Raw genomic sequence first — 20,005 nt, 5'->3', positions numbered from 1 at the left:
ATTTGATTACATTAACTATCCAATAATTAATTTCTATTAATTCTTTTACTAAGTGTTTAATGTCTTTTCGGCTATGGCTAATATATAATTTTGGCTTTACTTTTTTTTGAAAATTATTCAAAAATGAAACTAAAAAACTTAACTATTTTCTAGCATTTTTTTTAAATATTAAGAAAGAAAAATTCATTGAATAATTCTTCACCTATTGATTCGAGCCACAACTGTAAATTAATATTTTTTTTGCACTTAACTGAATTTTTTGACGTTTTTCCCGAGTTGTGTGTTCACAACTGTATCAAATCTAAGCACAATATGATAATAACATGAGGTACCAATGTAAACAAACCACTAAGTAAATAATGGTATTTTTTTCTACTTAAATGGAAAACAAGTATGATATTGCTAATTGTGTGAAAAAGAAACTTTTGCAACGCAAAATTCATATGACACATTTTTATGATGCAGAAGTCATGAAGCTTCAAAATGTTGGTAAAATTCATATTTTATTAGAAATCAAAAATTTTTTTTCTCATTTTGCAACCCCCAAAACTTCTTTCCTGCACCCCTGGTTGGGAACCACTGTTGTAGTGGGTAGCCACAAGAAGCATTTATCGCTCTTTTAGCTTTAAGAAATCAGGGAACTTCACATCTCCCTCCCTTATACTTTTGGCCTTACTTGTCACTATGCTAGCATGATAATAATAATAAAAATGTATCATTGGAATTTGAAGATTGCTTCTCAGATTTAAAAAAAATTGAAATTTGAAACTACAGTAGAAGATCGATTATCCGAACAACCAAACACCTTTTCAACCTAACTCATTTTCAGTTTTCTATAGTCAATGATGCTGAACACAGTTGGTATTTTCTTGAAACTTGAATTCTCTCATCTCCCAACTTGATAGCCTCGTTCTATTGTACAATAACCCACTTCCAAACAATTGTACATAACGTACCTGTGAGCTATAGATGTAAACAATGGTGAACCTGGGTACGGTGTATGTAGTTATAAATGATTGACAAGCAAACAAATGCGTGAATAGGAGCAGATTTAGCTGTCATCTTTTTTTCTCGTCTGACGAATTCGTCTTAATCCTGTGGGTGTGCCTTTATGAAGGGAGGAAAGGGTCGTCTTGACAACAAAACAGTTGTTATCATGGTTTTGTTGGGGGGGGGGGGAAGTATCTTTCCTAGCTTGCTTAAAAACAGATATTTTCAATCTTTCTTTAGCTTTAGTAGTGTCAACATTTTTCATCGTAAGTGCAGAATGGCAGAAAACGAAAATGTGTTGTTTTAAACATCGAAAAAAAAGTGGAAATTGTGAAAAGACTGAAAGCGGGTGATGGCGGAAACTTGTAGCTGAATACGGACTAGGTGTGGCAATCATTTTATGAATGATAGTGATTTGATTGTGTCTAAAATGGGAACCAGTGCACGCATTCAAATGCAATTTTCTACTCCCATATTTTTGGTATATTTTAGTTCAAATGTCCCTGCTGATATCGCATTAAGAAACAACAGAACATCAAAATTTTTTGGGTATTACAGTGGTAGTTTTTCTTGAATTGAAATGGAAAACAAAATATGATTGCTAACCAAAAAAGAACGAAAATACTTTTACAATGCAAATTTCACATGACACATTCCTGTAAACAAAAGCAAAAAAGCAAGAGGGGGTATCGAAATGTGTGTCTGATTCATAGTTTCAAAAAATTGAAAAAAATTCAATTTTTCTCATTTAAATTTTAATGAATAATTAGACATTTTATAATTTATTTCCATCTGGCACCTCCAAAAAATGCTTTGCCAAAAATTCTTAACCAGCAAATCCGATTGATCTGAAAAAGTATTTATGCTATGTATAAAGATTATGAGGTAAATTATATCATATCTTCATGCATTAAAAAAATACACAAAAGCTTTTTTTTTTATTGATTCTTATTCGCAAAGAAGTGGTGCAGAATGGGGGTGGTTTTTGTATTATATCTGTGGAGTCTGTTGTCTCTTCAGAGTAAAACTAACTGCAGAATAGAGGTGGCCGTCTAGGGAAGTTTCACTGAATTTTTGAAAAAGTGAAAACAAATTGATCATTGAAAATCGACATGATTGTAATTTTTTTGCATTGATATAAAATACCTGTGTTCATTTGTTTTAAATAAATTCATTTTTTTATTTATCTTCTAATTTTAGAATTTTTACAACATTTGGATAATTGATGTAATTAATTACAAAAAACAAAATTCTATAACGAATAGGTAACTCATTAGCCTTGGGATTGCAGAGAACTGAACTGAATTGTACTGGGGGGTGTGGGATAGCTCCCCAGCGCGACCAAACTCGCAAGGGTAAAAAGCTTATATCCTGGGAAGGACAGAGCTGGGGTCGTGTCTGGTCTGTCGGGGGTGCGGGATGAAAAAAAAAAAAGGTTGAGAACCGTTGGTCTAAACTTTTGTATACAAAAAAACTAAGGATTAGATTTTTTTTCGATAGAAATGTTCTTCATGTGTAGAATGAGTTTCACATGTGTGTATTTGAAATATTTTGAAAATAATTGTTTTGACATCTCAATTTTCACGCCCTTTATGAGGTATAAAAAACTGATTCTGAACTAGAATATTAGTCTTTGTTTTATCAGCTTAGAAAAATTTGGATTACTACAATGAGTGTTTATTTTTTAGTTTGAGTCAACATGTTTATATGTACCAGACAAATCAACCAAATGTCCCATGTGTAGAGAAGAACAAGGGAGTGAACATAAGCTTACGAAGGAAGATGAGAAGGAGATGTCTGAGGTTGCTCGCTTGCGCATGTTAAATGCAGTTAAGGTAACTAAGAGGAATCTCCCAATCAGGTGCTCATAGCTGCTCTTTTCTGTGTGTCATGCTTATTTGCATATCGTTGAGAAACTAATGACTAAAAAAATTGTGTTAATTTAGCTGAATACAGGGTGTCCCTAAAAAAAAGAAACTAGTGAATTTTAGAAAAAATTGTAAATAAATTCAAAAAATGTATGTATTTGGTTCAGAACTACAATGAATGTTAAAATCTTGCTTGGGAAAAACTCTTTAAAAAACTAGTCAGGAGGAATGGGTCTCTTCGACTTAATACAGAAGAAATGAAAGAAACTAATTTATGAAAAATCATTTCATTATATATATATATATATATATATATATATATGTAGCCATAATTTACTGCTGTTACTAAATGGGTTTGTTAACTATGTGAAAAAAGTATCAATTTTTGAAAGTTTTATCAGCTGTGAATTTAAATAAGTCTTTCATCTATGTATAAATTTTTAATTATTTTTATTGACAAGAAATATAACTGGTTCTGTAACAAGAAAGATAGCTGACTTCATTCGTTGAATGAAAAAACAAATTCTTCCCTTTTATCATTAGTTAAACAGTATCAGCTCGGTGCAACTTAGTGTAACAAAACAAAACTGTTTTTTTTTGTTATGGCAGACTAAACATTAATCTGTTCCAAAGCTGAGTGGAAAATCAAAAAAATCAAAATAAAAAATAAATTTGTTTTAAACCTGCTGAACGTGCCTTATAACTTGGAAGTATTACAATACTGTCACCGCTTTTTGAAAATTTTAGATATTTAACACATTCTTTCCCTTTATACTACACTGCATTAAAAGTACTTTGAACAGTATTACTAAGGTATTTTCTCCGCAGAGGGCAGGTAGATTTTCAACACCATACTTACATGATATGAAAATCCATAGATTTGCCACTTTTACTTCTAATATTGAAAACAGATGGCAGCATTACTACACCATAAAACATGCATAATTCTGACAATATACATGTTAAGGCCACACGCATGCACGTTCACACTTTCCTTTGTGCACCAAATCGTTCAAAGTTCCTCAGAGGAATGTGTATGGAGTGCATGTATGGCACAGTTAAGTAGTAGTACTATCAATTACCAATTAAGTTTTTGGAAATGGATCATGCGTAGTTAAAAAACAACAAATTACTATATTTTGGACCAGTTCCTTGCCATCTGTTGGCTTTCAGAATTTAATCTTTTACCCAATATTCAGGATAGATTAGACTTGTATACAAATGATACGGAAGAAGGAGACAAAGGGTGTTAAAAATATAACTTTTTTCCCACTTTCCTTGGGGGGGGGGGGAGTAGTATAAGAACATGTACATTATAAATAATAGAAAAAGATGGAATATTTTTTTGGTATTGCTATATTATTCTTAGTTGGAGTGGGGGGTGGGAGAGGGTAAACTATCACCTGCACAATATTGGAAGAAAGTTTTCTGGAAAAAAGATGTGACATTTTACAGAGGATTTATTTCCACTGTGACACTGATAATGCGGATCAGTGAAATTCACAAAATCACTTAAAGGGTTGAACAGTTTTTTGTTTGAAAAATAAACTGTGATACAGCACTGTACCAGGGAAAACATGTTGACGTAATCTTTCTCTCGTTGATTTTTTGACACTACTACTATTGAACTCGGTTTGGTACACAGATTAAGTCACTCACATTGCACACTTTAGCATATAACATTTTTACAAAGTTTCTTGCATTTTGTGTTATTGCTATGTGCAGAAATTTTTACTAGCAGTTTTTCGTGGCACCCTGTTGAATCATGATTATAAATACCTTGTAATATATTTAGATTAATGAAATTAAGAATGATTTAAAAGTAATGGAAAATTGGAATTTATAATCTCTGTGATGAGAATGTGAGTTTACTGGAATAGTAGTTTCTAAAATATACAGGGTGGGAGTAAAATAATTCTGTAGATATATACGAGTCTCTAGTGACTGCAAAAATGTGAGCTACTATTAAAAATGTGTACAATCCGAATTTACTTACTAGATAATGCCACTATACAGTTATGTGTACCTTTTCTGTGTGTTCCCTTAATGAAGTACATTCAGGCTCCTTCTACCAAAAAGGTATTGTGCGGTTTTTAGCTCTCTCCTCTTTTAATGAGTTTTCCTTCAGTTATGGTTACAGCAACAAAATTTCTGAAAAATGCAAATGGCAACACTTGCTTTTATGCATTTCAAAGTGATCAGCACAGTAAAAACCATAAATGGCATTTAAACCGTATCAGTAGCATGATAAAAGACGCAGACAAAGAAGCATGGGAAAGAAACCAATGCAGATCACGTTACTATGAGAGGAAGTTATTCAACAAGGGATTAGTGCACTGGCCTCCTGGTAAGATCTTTTTTTGACTGCGCGAGCATTTATGGTTTTGTTTTTTCTTCATTAATTGAGCACATACTTTGAAACTCTTATATCTCAAATTCGCGTAAGTTGATTTATGTGGCTACTAAGGACTTGTATATTGGCAAAGCTATTTTATGACCACCATGCAACTAGTTTTTTTTTAAACATCTAATTCATCTCACATGCAGAAAATCTTTGGATTTTTTCCATCTCCCAATTAAGCAGATTTATAAAAATAGAATTGACAATTCTATTGGCCGCCTGGCAGTCCAGTGGTTAGGGAGATAGCTTCTGACTGTGCAGGCTTGGGTTCGAATCCCGTGTCGGGCATGGATGTCTACTAACACTAACAAAATCCCTGGACAGATCGTAACAATCTCTTGAGAATACATGCTGATCACGTTATTTAAAAAAATTAATTATACATTTTGATGAATTTCATAAGTTTTTTCAATTACGATGAATTAATGATGCTTCATGGTGATACTTGATAATGACCTCATTCCTTATTGACAATATAATATATTAAAATTTTTTTTTTCTTAATTTTTATTTTTCTTCAAAGCTAATAATAATCAACTTCAATTTTTTTTTTTTGTCTTTAACAATAGCAGTTGTGATGCAAAATAGCTAACAGTTCTGTTTCCAGCAAGAGCAGTTATGTGTAACTATTATAATTCATTATATAACAATTTGATGCATTATTCAACCTTCAAAACAGGCTATTCGCTCAGGCAGTTGTCTGTTGTGACCAACACTATACTTTGTGACATTATGCTTCTCATTGTCTCTTTCCCAATGATAGTAAGCTAGCAACAAATTGGCAAAAGATTCAAGTGGTTTAAATTTCCTGAAGTTTTAAAAATGGATCTGATGCAGGAAGATAGAAAACAATGTCACTGACCACTGATAAGACTTCTACGTTCCGGCAGTTCTGCGAGCTGGACAAAGAAAAGTTTGAGTTTGTCCTCACCATATTCAGATTATCTCCTGAGTCACCAGTGAAGGTGACAACATCTAGGTGATGATGATGATTGATGATTCTAGATACATTAATTTACAAATCACAATTATAACAAAACATAAAGCAACATTTCAAACAACTGCATCTGTTCCCTACGCATACCAGAGGCGTACGCAGGGGGGGGGGGTGACCTTCCCAAGCTATTCAAAAATTTGAAAAAAATTTTCATAATTTGGTGAAAAATTACAATATTGATAGGAAATACCCCCTTTATATGCTGTATTAACCAATTTCTATTATTTTAAATGTTTTGAAGAGTGGTAACTGAAAATTTCTTGGGAAGAAAATTTTTGTGTCCCCTCCAAAGGTCTATCCTGCATACGCCCCTAACGCACACCACAAGAACAACTCCAGGAAAACAAAAACTTCTGAATCCTGAGAATCTGTTGCTAGGTTACCATCATTGACAGAGAGAAAAAAATCCTCCTCAGCATGATGTCATAGTCTATGATAAGTCACTACAGGCTGTAGGCCTACCATTTCAACTTTTTCCGGGGTGGGGGGTGGGGGGGTTTGGCAAAGATCATATACTCAATATATGTAAAACTTTAGAGAATTTAAATTTTCTGGTATTCTCAATCTCCCCCCCTTCTATGTCTGAAAATTATCCCCTTCAATTGTCTTACATAGCGATGTGGGGTGAGAGTATTCTCCGGAGAACAAGAATATTCTGAGAATATTCTCCTGGATGTAAAAATTGGAGAATAATCGAGAATATACGTTTTTCTTTTAAATAATTTAATTTTTTTTACTAATTTTGTTTATATTGTGAAATATAAATCAGTTTTCATTGCCTGAAACATTTACAACAAAACAGTTTTTGGTATAATCACACCCCCAATGACAACTTCAGTTTGAGAATATTCTCCAGGTCATGACGAGAGGTTTTAAAAAATCGGTTATAAAGATTTTAGAAACCATTAAATTAAAACATTAAAAAATTATTTTAAAATTAGATAAATTTTCAGAAATAAGTTCACAACAAAAGAAATTAAATCAAAGTTGATTGATAAAGGAAGCTCTTCTTATATAATCACCTTCATTCTAAGATACAGAACTGTTGTTTTTTCAATGCACATACACTTAAATTCTGTATCACTCGCATTTCTTTAAAAGTTGTGCAATTCAGCTGTTGGTTTAATTTTCTTGCTTTCAAACTTTAATATTGTGGTCTACAAACTTCATTATACCCATCTTCTTGATGGAAGAGAGACAGGGACATTCTCCGGAGAATATTCTCTCAAAGGACTATTATAAATTACTAGAGAATATTCTTATCAAAAATAATTATTATACAAAAATAATTATTATACAAAAATAATAATTATTCTCAAGTTCTTTATCAAGATTATTTATTATAATACATGTTATTACATATATTCTTGATAATACTCTCTGGAAAGATTTCGGTAACTGAAGAATATTTTCATCGAGGAGAATATTCTCTGGATGGACTATTATTAATAACTTCAGAATAATTCTTATAATTTTCTATAAGAATATTCTCCAGTAATTTATGAAACTAGTCCTTCCAGAGAATATTCTCAAGGATATTATATGTAACCATATTATAAATAAGAGAATATTCTCATCAAGAACTTATAAAAATATAATGAAGTTATTTATAATAGTAGTCCTAGCAGAGAATATTCGAGAATATTCTCTGCTAGGACTACTATTACAAATAACTTCATTATATTTTTGATATCCTAAATTTATATCGATATATTTATATCGATCTCCTCGATGAGAATATTCTCCAAAAGATTATTCTCGAGAATTTTACATCTCTAGTCTTACATGTGGTTATCATACTTTGCTCTGAAATATAGTAATTGAGTGGCATTCAATCGCATCAGATGGCAAGTGATTCCTATCATTGACATCTAACCAATCATCTCTGTTTGAGAAAAACTTTCTACAACACTTAGCCATATCTTAACCGATATACCCCTCTTGCATAGGCAATAGGCATACACAGAATTTTCTGGAGGGGGTTCAATTTCTTTTTCTTCTGAAGGAGAGTATTTACACTGAAGGGGAGTTTTTACATTTTTTCCTGGAAAATAACACTATAATACCGGCTTGGGGGGACATCCTTTTTTGCCTATGCCAATTCCCTCATGTGATAGCAAAATATTTTATGGTCCATCCTATCTGTACCCTTTCAAAATTTGAACGTTTCCATCATGTCCCCTCGATGTTATCTTCCAAGAAAAAACATGTCAAATGTCCCCAGTCCATCCTATTGTTTTATCCTGCAGTGACCGTGTCATACGTCTTTTTACACCTGCTATTAAATTAATATCACATCATTTCAGCTTATGTGATTATTACGAGATATATGGAAGATTGGATATTGTGAAGATATTTATTATTTGTTAATTTTTTTTTTTTTAAGGAAGGAAAAACTCATCTCTGCATCTACCGGGAGTCAAACCTCAAACCTGGATCCCTCGATTGCCGGACGAGTGCTCTGACCACTAAGCTACAGAGGAGATAGAGACCCCGCAATTGAGGGACCTGGGTTCAACTCCTGGTAGAGGCAGAGATGAGTTTTTCCTTCCTTAAAAAAAAAAATTAACATCTAAAATAATAAATATCTTCACAACATCCAGTCTTCCGTATATCTTGTATTAACAAGTGAAGAGTGACATTCATGTCATATGTGATTATTGTTTATGTATTTTCATCAGGTTATCTAAGATTTAGTTTTCTACTTGTATTTTTATGATAGGTTGTGTATTGGAAGTTATTCCTGGAAGGTACTATTCCAACTCAGGTCTTGTTGATACTCACTGCTGAAGTAGAAAGATCAATCGACCACCCTGGACTGTCAGTGTGCTCTCAATACTCTGTTTTAACTATAGTGAAGCCTCACTACAATGACACTTAATTTAATGATCCCTCTACAATGATATTTTTTAAAATCTGCTTTGGAATTGCCTATAGTCTAATGTTGAACTCCTCGATACAACAATATCATCTATTATGATAAATCCCTCTATAGCAATATTTTTTGGAAGATTTCGAACCCCTGCAATGATATTTTTTATATTTTGCTAAAAATCACCTTATCAAATATACAGTAGAACCTTGTTTATCAGAACATCAATTTTCCGAACAACTCGGTCAACAGAACACCCATTCAACCCAACTCATTTTCAGTTTTTTATAGTCAATGATGCACAACAGTTGGTATTTTCTTGGAACTTGAATCCTCTTATCTCCCAACTCTATAACTTCTTTCTATTGTATGCAATAATCCACTTCCAAACAATTGTACGTACTGTACCTTTGAGCTGTAGATGTAAGCAGGGACAAATCCTGGTACAGTTTATGTAGTTATAAATGATTGACAAGCAAACAGACGCATGAATAGGAGCAGATTTAGCTGCCACTTTTTTTTTTGTCTGACGAATTCATCTTAATCCTATGGGTGTGCCTTAATCAGAGGGAAGAGTGCGTCTTCTTGACAACAAAAAAGTTCTTATCACGGTTCCGCCAGAGAAGGGGCATCATTTGTTGCTGAATTGCAATTTATTCTTTTGCATTATCAATTTTATATTATTTTGAATTCAATTTTCTGAACTTTTCATTTTTTCGAATACCCATCTGTCTCGATGTGTTTGGATAATTGAGGTTCTACTGTATTTTAAAATCCCTCACCAGTTTTTGTTTTTTCAGGATGTTTAATAACACACATCTGTGTTTTGTACTATTTACCCTCTTAAAGTGTTAACTCTTTTACAGCCGTTTTTTTTCCTCAGCAGACTCGTCCGAGTTTTGACTACTCTTTTTTTTTTTTCCTCTCACTCTTCTATACGACTTGTTTTTCAGATTTCTGCCTCTGACGAGATCTATTTTTTTCCTCACCTTTCACAAATCCAAAACATACCCATACTTCCTATCTGGACCGTCTTTGGCTTTAAAGAGTTAATGAAGTTGCAATGAAGTACACAAAAGTGTTGTGTGGTAATCAGGGCTCCCACTCGTCTTACTTTTCCTACTTTTCCTACTTTTATACCAAAGCCTATGAACGGAATTCATATAATTGATTTTAATTGAGGAGGAAATCATTGATATAATGCCAAATAATACAAATGTAGTAGATTGCAATTAATGATTCTGTCAAAGCAGAAATTGTATTGTTTTGTAAGTTATTTGTGGGGGGGGGGGTGTATGTGACCATTTGCTGGTTTATTAATTTTTTATTTGCTTAGGTTGAGGGTTCTTCACAAATAGAGTAGTGATTAAAAACTTATACTTTATTGAAAAAAAAATTGTACTTCATGGTCGTGGGCATTCATCATTCAAAATTATGGTGCACATTTTGTGTATAGGTGACACAACAGTTTACACAACAAAGCAGTTGGGTACATAAGCTTATTCTAGGTTTTGTGACTCTGTTGATACCCAATAATGTTCAGTTGACATATGCATTTTTAGGGCATGCAGAGGCATAAACAATATTTACAATAACAATACAATATTTACATTAAAATATAATAATTTTTTTTTTACTTGGTTCACAGAGTATTGTTATGTCTAGGTTTTACTGTATTTGGTTTTTGCTTTAAGGACATGTTTTGTGCAGTGATCAATTTATGTGACAAGTACATTTTATTTTTTTAAATTTGATCTTTTCCCTGTTAGGTACACTGATATAAAGAGCTTCATAAATAGCTACTTGAAATTTCCTGCATATGTTCACCGTTTGGTGAGTAGCAAGAAATCTTCAGCTAGAATTATATAAAAGATATGAGATTTTTTTTTTTAGATTCTGTTTGCAATTTTTAATCAATATAGGCATATCCATCTAAGTGGACATAGTTAAACCAGTCTTGTCGATGATTAGTGCTTTGATATAAAAAAAACATCTAAAATGACAATTTTTTTTCGTCTCTTGACATTTCGTTTTATATAGGCTACACTGTATCTTGAAATTTGTTGGAAGATCCAGGCAGAATCTTAAAAATGCTAAATGTTAAAAATGTAATTTGCAGACGATGGCTCTTTTTTTACTTACATAAAAATCAATCATTTTAATCAAACCTAGAAATCTATTGACAAAACATAATGTTGGATATTGAGTTATATTTAGGACTTTGTTGGAAATATCTATAATGTTATAGTGGTTGGGAAATAACTTGGAATGTGAATAAGGAAGCATTTTGGACTTATCCCACCAGTCATTACAATGAAACAGTTGCAATGAGGCCTGGTCATTATTTCAGTGAGCATCCACAGCATAACTTTATTATTCATGTTAATTTATTTTTTCTTTATTTTATACATTTTTGTTTTGTTCATATTTTTATTCTTTCTTAATATTTCCCTTCTTTTATAGAGTGATACACTTACTGATTTTCAAAGAACACTAGAACAAGAGGATGCTATTAAGGCTTATCTCCTAAAATTCCATTGTGATGCACCAACATTTCGACACTTTTGCATGCGACTGTGTCTCAAAAAATGGTTTGATATGCTGATATATCTGATACTAAGCGTGAATGTCGCTTTGATAATAATGCATGTGGTGGCTCCCCATGTAGGATATTCTGTGTACTTGGGGCCAGCTAGTTTTTTCCTTTTGTTTTATATCTTTGAAGCTGTAATAAAGGTAAGATGTTGAAAATTTTCTTTTCAAATTTTTAATTTCTGGTCATTTATTTATTATAACTATGATGTCATTTTGTTTCCCTCTGAAGAAATACAAAGAAATTCTAAAAATGTGCATGTGTAATATGGATTTTTTCCGTATTATACAGTGAAACCTCCATATAACAATTTTGTGCAGACCAAGAAAAAATATTGTAGAGGAGTTATTGTTATATTGAGAGGCAAAATTATTACCACATACTATCAAATTTATACTGCTGTTAGCATCTTTTTTTAAATCATCGTTGTTAGCAGTGGCATATTTAAAGGAGGGCTTAACAAAGCTACATAGCCCAGAACGGCAATTTAAAGAATGAGTGGCTGAGAAAATCAGTAGAATGTGCGAAGAGTGGCAAAATCATAAATCAACCTCAGCCTAGAAAGGGGGGGATCAAGTCAATGAGTGACCTAGAGCAGGGTTTGACAAATAAAAAAAAAAACTTTAGGTGCCAACCAAATTTCTTAGGAGCCAGGACTCGGCAACCATTTTCGGTTTAGTAGACACACTGCCATAATATACAAAATTTCCTGTTGTCCTAACACTTCAGTTTTGTAATCAACCATTTATGCGCCAATGCCAATTTTCTAGTCACCATGGTGACCTGGCACCTGGGATTTGTCAAATTTTGACCTAGAGCGTGTGCGAGCATGTGAATTACCAAAAGAGGAAACTAGAGAGCTTGAGACTCCAGGTCAATGAGCGATCAAAAACGTGACCCAGATCGGGTGCAAGCATGTGAATGACTGCAAGAGACTACAGCATGTGCATCATGTTAATGACCAAAAGAATACCTATAGAGTGAGGGAAAGTGAATGACCAAAAAAGTGACGTAAAGATTGTGTGAGCATGTGAGTGACCCAAAAAATGACGTACAGACACAGGCGTTTTCTGTAAGTCAGTCCAAGTCAGATATTGCTCAGGGTGGTAAATTTGAGGAATAAGTGGTCGAGATTATTATAATAGAATGGGTGAAGGGTGGTAAAATTTGTTTAGCCCACAGGTGGCAAAACAGTAAATATGCCTCTAGTTGTTAGTTGATAAAATTCAGTTAGATGCAACTCTTTAAGTGAGATATCAACTCTTTTGTCCCTGTAGAGAGCTGTATCACGATACTTTTTAATGTATCTCACAAAAAAACAGTGATGCCAAAAGCATCACATTCAATGATTAGGTGCTACCAAATACAGTGATACCTCAGCTTTATTAGCTGATAATTCATTGTGTAATAACATTCCTTAGCCAAAACATAATTTCTCATAGGTTTCTATGGAAAATCATTTAGTTCATTCTAGATTTTGCCCAAAATTTAAAGATACGTGAAATTATCAAATAATTCATAGCAAATCCAAGATTTTTCCTTATATAATAAATTATTATTATTTGGTAAATGTTTTTTTTATGAAACCAATTAATGGATGGTGATGACAAATTCCTGCATCATAAACTCCCATTTAACATTGAAATGCATTTTTAAATGAGCAATAAAATATATAGTCAACATCAAATGAATTTGTAATTCTGATTCTCGTTATAAATTTCTCCTGTTATGTTTATTTTATGCTGATATGTGAATCATTTACAATAATTATTTATTTTTTCCGGTATGCGAATTATTTCTCATATTCATTTTTTACCAGTCTGCAAATTATTTCTACTACCTATTTATTTTATGCTGGTAGGCAAATTCTCCTGTTTATTTTTTGTTTAGCCACTAAATATTTTTACCTTTTTTTTTGCTTGTCTGCTAATTATTTTTCAACATTTCCGCCTGAAAATTTTCAACTACTTTCCAGTCTACAGCTGTAGAAAGGTTGAAGAACACTGCATGTATCATGTGTACAGTCGAATCTCATTATAACGAATGCCAAGAGACCAGAGAAATCACTTCATTAAAACAAAATTTCGTTATAAAGGAATTCCAGTTCCCTAGCATTGTTCCTATGTAAACTTATTTGGGGGATTAGAAAAGTGTTCGTTAAAACGAGATTTTTGCTATAATGGCATTCGTTATAATGGGATTTGACTGTATATTGATAATGCAGGGCAATAAATGTCCTCAATTCCTATTATATTATAGCGTCAATTTTTTTTTCTTTTTCAGATAACAGCTATGAAACCATTTGCTTATTTCCTGAGCTATTGGAATATATATGCATTATTCCTAGTTTTTGCCGGAATAGTCAGCCTTTGTCTTCAATTTAGTTGTGGGTTTTTAAAGTGGACATATTTTGAATATGTTGTATATCCAGACCTTTTACGATGCATTAGACTGCTGGAGATTTACAAAATGGGAAAGGTAAAATATAAATACATTTATCCTACAATAAAAGTATTATTATTCGATTCGAAAAATGTAAAGTTTAATAGATTCTCAATCTAATGATTACGCAGTATTTATTTTTATTTACTATTGTCAGTATGTTATCAGATACTTTTATCAAACATGTTATCAGATGTTTGATGTGCTGATGAATAAATGTAAACATGGATCATAATGCATAAAAAACTAAAAAAAAGAGCTAGAAATTTTTTTCTTCTGAAGGGGTTTTTTATATGTTTTTTCCTGCAAAATAACACTATAATCTCGGCTTAAGGGGGGGGGGGAAGGTTAGAACCCCAACCCACCCCCTTTCGTAGGCCAATCTGAAAGCATTTCACAGAAAAAAAATCACCCCAAAGCAGAATATGTCGAAATGCGCACGTATATCACAGAACAATTAGTGCTGTTGCAGAACAATCTGAAAGAATTTTGAGATAAGTGTAGGAAAACGCTATTATACATGGGAATTTTTAACAAAGAACATTTTCAATCAGCTGAGGGCTCATTGCAGAACAGTGCAAAACTATCTGCTTTGAGGGAAATACACAGTTAATCCTAGGTTTACAAACTTACTTTGTTCCTGAAGTCTATTCATAAAATGAATTGTTTGCAAACCGTAATAATTTTTCCCATAGGAATCAATGTAAAATAAATTAACTCATTTCTGAGACCCTGAAGATTTTTGGTGTCAATTTTTACAACATTGCTTTGCATTCAAGTGCGCAATGTGAAACCAATTGAAATAATCATACTGACACAGAACAGTTTCCCCTAGAGAGAAACAATTTTATTCTTACGGAGATAACGAGCTTATATACTATACCAGAGCAGAGCAAGACCCAACTCTAGTATCACTAATTTCATCTATTAATCTCTGTGTCAAAGCCCTCAAAATTTCTGCTTATGTGTTTTCAGAAATTTGAACGTAAATGATAGTGTAATAATTATCCTGAATTCTGACACTAATCTTTATATCTTCCACAGTTGTTGTTAATCAAAATCATCAAATCATTTAAACACATGATGTATGGGAAAATATATTCAGGCTTTGACATAGGTTATGGGTATATACATGCTCATGAAGATGTACTCGAGGCATTTAATTTCATTGAGGAGTATGGAGTTTTCGGGGAAAAAGTTGTTGCAGAAGTACAAGATGCCGTTCAACAGGTAAGTTAAAACATATTAGTCTTTAAACGTTATAATGCACAGAGGTATCTGTATATGAGAAAATATTTCGGCATATTAATCTCTGCTATATCTCTATTGCTTTCCAAGAGATATCAAGGTTTTTTTTACCAGGCATATATTAAATTGAATAGATAAATTCAAAATTTCCAATTTAAATTATGCATGCATTTATATCTAGTACTTATTTTGTAGTGACTCTCATAGATACAGATGTAGCCTGGATACATTTTGTTCAGATTGGAACCTTTGCTTTTTGATAGTTCTGGCTTCTTTCTAAATTCAACTTTGCATATGTAAGGTCTATTCTTACGTACCAGTGATGATCTGTCTCATCTCAGTTTGAAAAAAATATTCTTCCTTCTATAGCATATTCATTCACACTCAGGAGGCACAGTTCAGAATCAGATTCTTATGTGAATCTGATATGTTTCAGAGAGAAGGGATAGATCTCTTAAAATGGAGGTGGGCAATGACTGTTGTGTGTGAATATGCCTTTATACAGAACGACTTTTTTCACCTCATTAAGAATGAAATGCGCTTTTCTAACAATAGCCATGCACTAGAATTTTTGTTAGTGAAAAATCTATGACAATTGCGAGTGTCTGCTGAAGAAAATGAAGGAGGCGGGGGAGGCAGTCTAGTGTTGGAAATCTAGGGGAACCCTCTAACTCAAATTAAGATGCTGCAACAATATTATCTGAGTTCATACCTGTCCTGTTTTTACAGCCGAAATTCATTGTTGAATCATTTTTTAGGCTGAAGTCTTTCATTGCAAGTTTTGAGAATTTGCTTAACATTTTGTTACTTTATGCCATCATCAAAAAAAGCTTCATGCCGTTCTGAGGAATTTCGCAGTTCACACTTGTAGTTTTTCAGCTGCATTGTTAGGCCCTCCTCACATAGGGAAACTAAAATCGAGCTCAAATTGCTTCAACGTGAACAAGTCGAGTTGCACGTTCTCCCTCACATGGCGCTACTAAAAAAAATATTCAAAGCCCAGGAAACTGAGTAAAAACAGCACAGACTATAGTTTTCTTTCTTATCTTCCAGTATTATCTTGTTAACCGGGATAGGAAAAATCAAAATTTATCAAAAATAAATAAAAATCGTAAAGAAATAAGTAAAATAGTTTCTATTATATGTGAAATTGCTACAGAATTTCAGCTCACAAGTAAATACACAATTTCTTTATTCAGATTGATGTCATTTTGAAATGCAATAAAATAGTAAAATTATATAATTTTTTTAGCATAATTTCATTTGTTTTGAGTGATTTCAATGGAAAAAACAATTCTCAATAAAATGTTTGTTTTTCCTCTATAAATGTGCCTTTCAGTGCGTATATATGTTGGATTTATTATTATATTTTTACTGTTTGTTAGTTAAAATATTGTCACGTAGAATTTAAAATTGTTTCATGAGATGAAACGACGAAAGCTATGGTTCCGAGAGGCAAAAAATAAACTGTAGGCAAAACTAGAGACAAACAACATGAATTGTTGTTTATGTTTCAGGAAATGATTTTCCCCGAATACTCCCACACACAGATGTGTGTGTACGTGACCTAGATTACAGACATTCCAAGCAAGGGAGAAAATCAGGGACCATCCCTATACAACATGTGCTTGTTTTGGTCCATGTTGCGAAAGTAGGGGGTATTTTGAAAATTTCTGGATGTGCTTACACAGGGCCTTCTTAAGAGCATCATGGGGCCCCAGCCATGTGTTTTTTTTTTTTTCTGAGGCCCTACTTGGCAAATTCATTTGGTTATTCCTGAGATTTTTTACCAGATCTAATTTTCATGATGCCCCATCTTCTTTTGAAATCCCCCTGGGGGGACCCATGTGTTTATCACAGACCCGTCATCTGGGGGAGTCAGGAGGCTATTGCCCCCCCCCCCCAGCTTTCAAAAATACACTAGAAGTGGTATATATACATACAGTGAGTATATGTGCTCTCCCCCCCCCCCTGGAAAAAGTTGAAATGACAGTCCTGGTTTACTACTTCATTCAGTGGCGTCAGAGCCAGGGGTGCTCAAAGCACCCATGGTAATTTGTGGCATGGATCCGAGAAGCCCCAGAATTGATTCAGAAATTAAATTTTCCGATATAAAACTAAAAACGAGCACCCACAGTTTCGAAACAATTCCGATGCCCCTGATTTCATTATAATTTTAAAATAGTATCATTTAAATAAAGAAATTGTGTATTTACCTGTGAGCTGGAATTCTGTCCAGATTTTATATATCCTTTCAACTGATAATTTATTGTATATATACTCTGGATTGCTTTTCAATTTGGGTCCAAGCTCGTATGACGAAAATATGAAGGAATGCTAGAGGCAGTTTCTTCAACAAAAGTTGGTGGTGACTAGCGCGCCAGTCGCCAAGTGACTTTGTGGCTGAGTGGCATTCGATATTTCGTCGTCAATATGCCAGTTTGCTTGTGTGAGGGCTTCTATAGTATTACATGTGTTGGTCTTCAGAAAACGGTTTCTCTTATCTGTTGCCAGACTTTAGTTTCCCCGTGTTAGGAGGGCCTTAGGGTATCGTGCCAGACTCTAATCACAAGTATCCAGGTTCAAACCCCATTGGCATCACAGTGGTGGTTGACTGAAGTTAGTTTTTTGTGGCTTTCCAACTTTGAGGCGTGAATACAAGACTGTTTCCCATTTGCAAAGTGTCTCCCCAGAGAGCAAGCAGACCTTGTACACGATACTTACATAACATGAAAATTTAAGCATATTTACTATCTCTACTTCAAGATATGGAAGACAGAAGGCAGCACCAGCAAGAACATGAAACAAGCACAACTCTGACTACATAAATATGGTAGGGCCATGATATACATACACTCACGCACAACATGTTCTAAGATGTATCGATTCGTTAGAAATTCAGCAGAGGAATGTGCATGAGATACATTTAAGTAGTAGTTTGTTGACACAGTTATTTTAATGTATTCTCTTTCATCATTTTGATTATCTTGAACAAATAAAATCTTTATTTGTTATGTTTATTTGCTGAATATAAGGTGAGCATGGTTTTAATACAGGGTTTTCCACTGACTCTGCTCTTCATCAACTGATTTGGAGAATTGAAAACACAATTATCAATGGACAATTTGCTGTTGGTATTTTTCTGGACATCGTTGGAGCCTTTGACAACGTTACTTTTGACTCTGTATGTAAAGCACTAATAGATTTTAACATTCCACCTATGTTAACTAGATGGATTGATCATATGCTCAGGAACCGAACAATCACTGCTCATGTTCTTGATGCTCAAGCTGAAAGAGCTATCAGAAGAGGATGTCCGCAAGGAGGAATCCTTTCTCCCTTTCTATGGAACATGGTCTTCAGCTCCCTGATCTCTGATCTAATGAAAGGACCAGGGTATACACAGGCATATGCAGACGACTTAGTCGTGCTCATTCAAGGGCATGATTTATCCACAATGAGGATTCTTGCTCAACAAATTTTAAACTCTGTCAGCAGATGGGGTGACAAACACCAACTAACATTTTCCACGGAAAAAACCAGAATTGTGATTTTCACATGGAACAGAAAATGGGAAATTGGAAACTTAACCCTCAAGGGACAAGAATTAACCATATGTGACAGAGTGAAATACCTTGGATGTCACTTGGATTCTAAGCTCTCCTGGAAATCCCATATTCATGAACGAGCTAAACGGGCCACTAATATACTTATGCTGTGCAAAAGAATTATTGGTAAAGCCTGGGGTTTAAACCCTAAAACCACTCAGTGGATTTATACTGCCATTGCACGCCCAATGCTGAGCTATGGTTGTGTGGTATGGCACCAGGTGTTATCAAAGACCTCTTATGAAACTGTCTTGCAAAAAGTGCAAAGACTAGCTTGCATTCTTATCACGGGAGCCTTACCCAGCTCTCCCTCCATCGCCCTTGAAACTACTCTTAAGATACCACCTCTGAGATGGTACCTACAAGGAGAAGCGTTTAAAACTATGTATAGGATGGAAAGAAATGGTACATGGTGCAATCGACCATATATGGGATACAAACCTTCTTTCAAGAATCATCTTGACAGCTGTCTACTGGGAAAAGCGGAGATACCCTCTCTACTAATGCCAAAAGACTCCTGTTCCAAAACAAAAAATTTTACTAAATGCTTCACTATCCACATACTCAGGAGAAATGAAGTTGCCCACATAATTGATAGCATCTCAACAGGAGTTATTGAATGTTACACCGATGGCTCTAGGATTACTGATACTGGGGCTGGAGCAATTTTCCGCATCTTTGGAGTGGATCACGACTACCATAAGATACATTTGTATCTAGGCAAAACGTCGACGGTCTTTCAAGCTGAAGTATTAGCAATAGCCATACTGGCTGAAAGTCTGATTACCAAAGGGTATCATGGAAAACAAATTGTTATCTTCTCTGACAGCCAAGCAGCACTATTGGCTCTTGACAACTTCCTCAAGTTTCAACTGTGTGTAAAATACTGCACTGACATGCTGAATAACTTGGCCGCATTGAGCAACAACATCAACCTTTACTGGGTTCCTGGTCACGTAAATTTCCAGGGAAATGAACTCGCAGAC

The 20,005-nt window shown here is 33.9% G+C and overlaps 1 protein-coding gene across 1 annotated transcript in view; it reads left to right on the top strand.

The window, feature by feature from the left end:
• Positions 1–20,005, top strand: part of LOC149076072 (sperm-specific sodium:proton exchanger-like) — a 118,215-nt gene that overhangs the window by 59,253 nt on the left and 38,957 nt on the right. Inside the window, exons 11-16 of the mRNA XM_089243598.1 lie at positions 2,679–2,825; positions 8,979–9,076; positions 10,898–10,961; positions 11,592–11,864; positions 14,005–14,199; positions 15,208–15,393. Of these exons, the coding sequence (XP_089099724.1) occupies positions 2,679–2,825; positions 8,979–9,076; positions 10,898–10,961; positions 11,592–11,864; positions 14,005–14,199; positions 15,208–15,393 (963 nt within the window). The remainder of the gene's footprint in view (positions 1–2,678; positions 2,826–8,978; positions 9,077–10,897; positions 10,962–11,591; positions 11,865–14,004; positions 14,200–15,207; positions 15,394–20,005) is intronic.

Source organism: Pholcus phalangioides, unplaced genomic scaffold (genome assembly GCF_987345545.1).
Source record: "Pholcus phalangioides strain wild (caught in Gottingen) unplaced genomic scaffold, Ppha-v1.0 ptg000015l_1, whole genome shotgun sequence".
In the NCBI taxonomy this organism is placed as follows: Eukaryota; Metazoa; Arthropoda; class Arachnida; order Araneae; family Pholcidae; genus Pholcus; species Pholcus phalangioides.
This window is presented reverse-complemented; position numbering and strand designations above follow the sequence as displayed.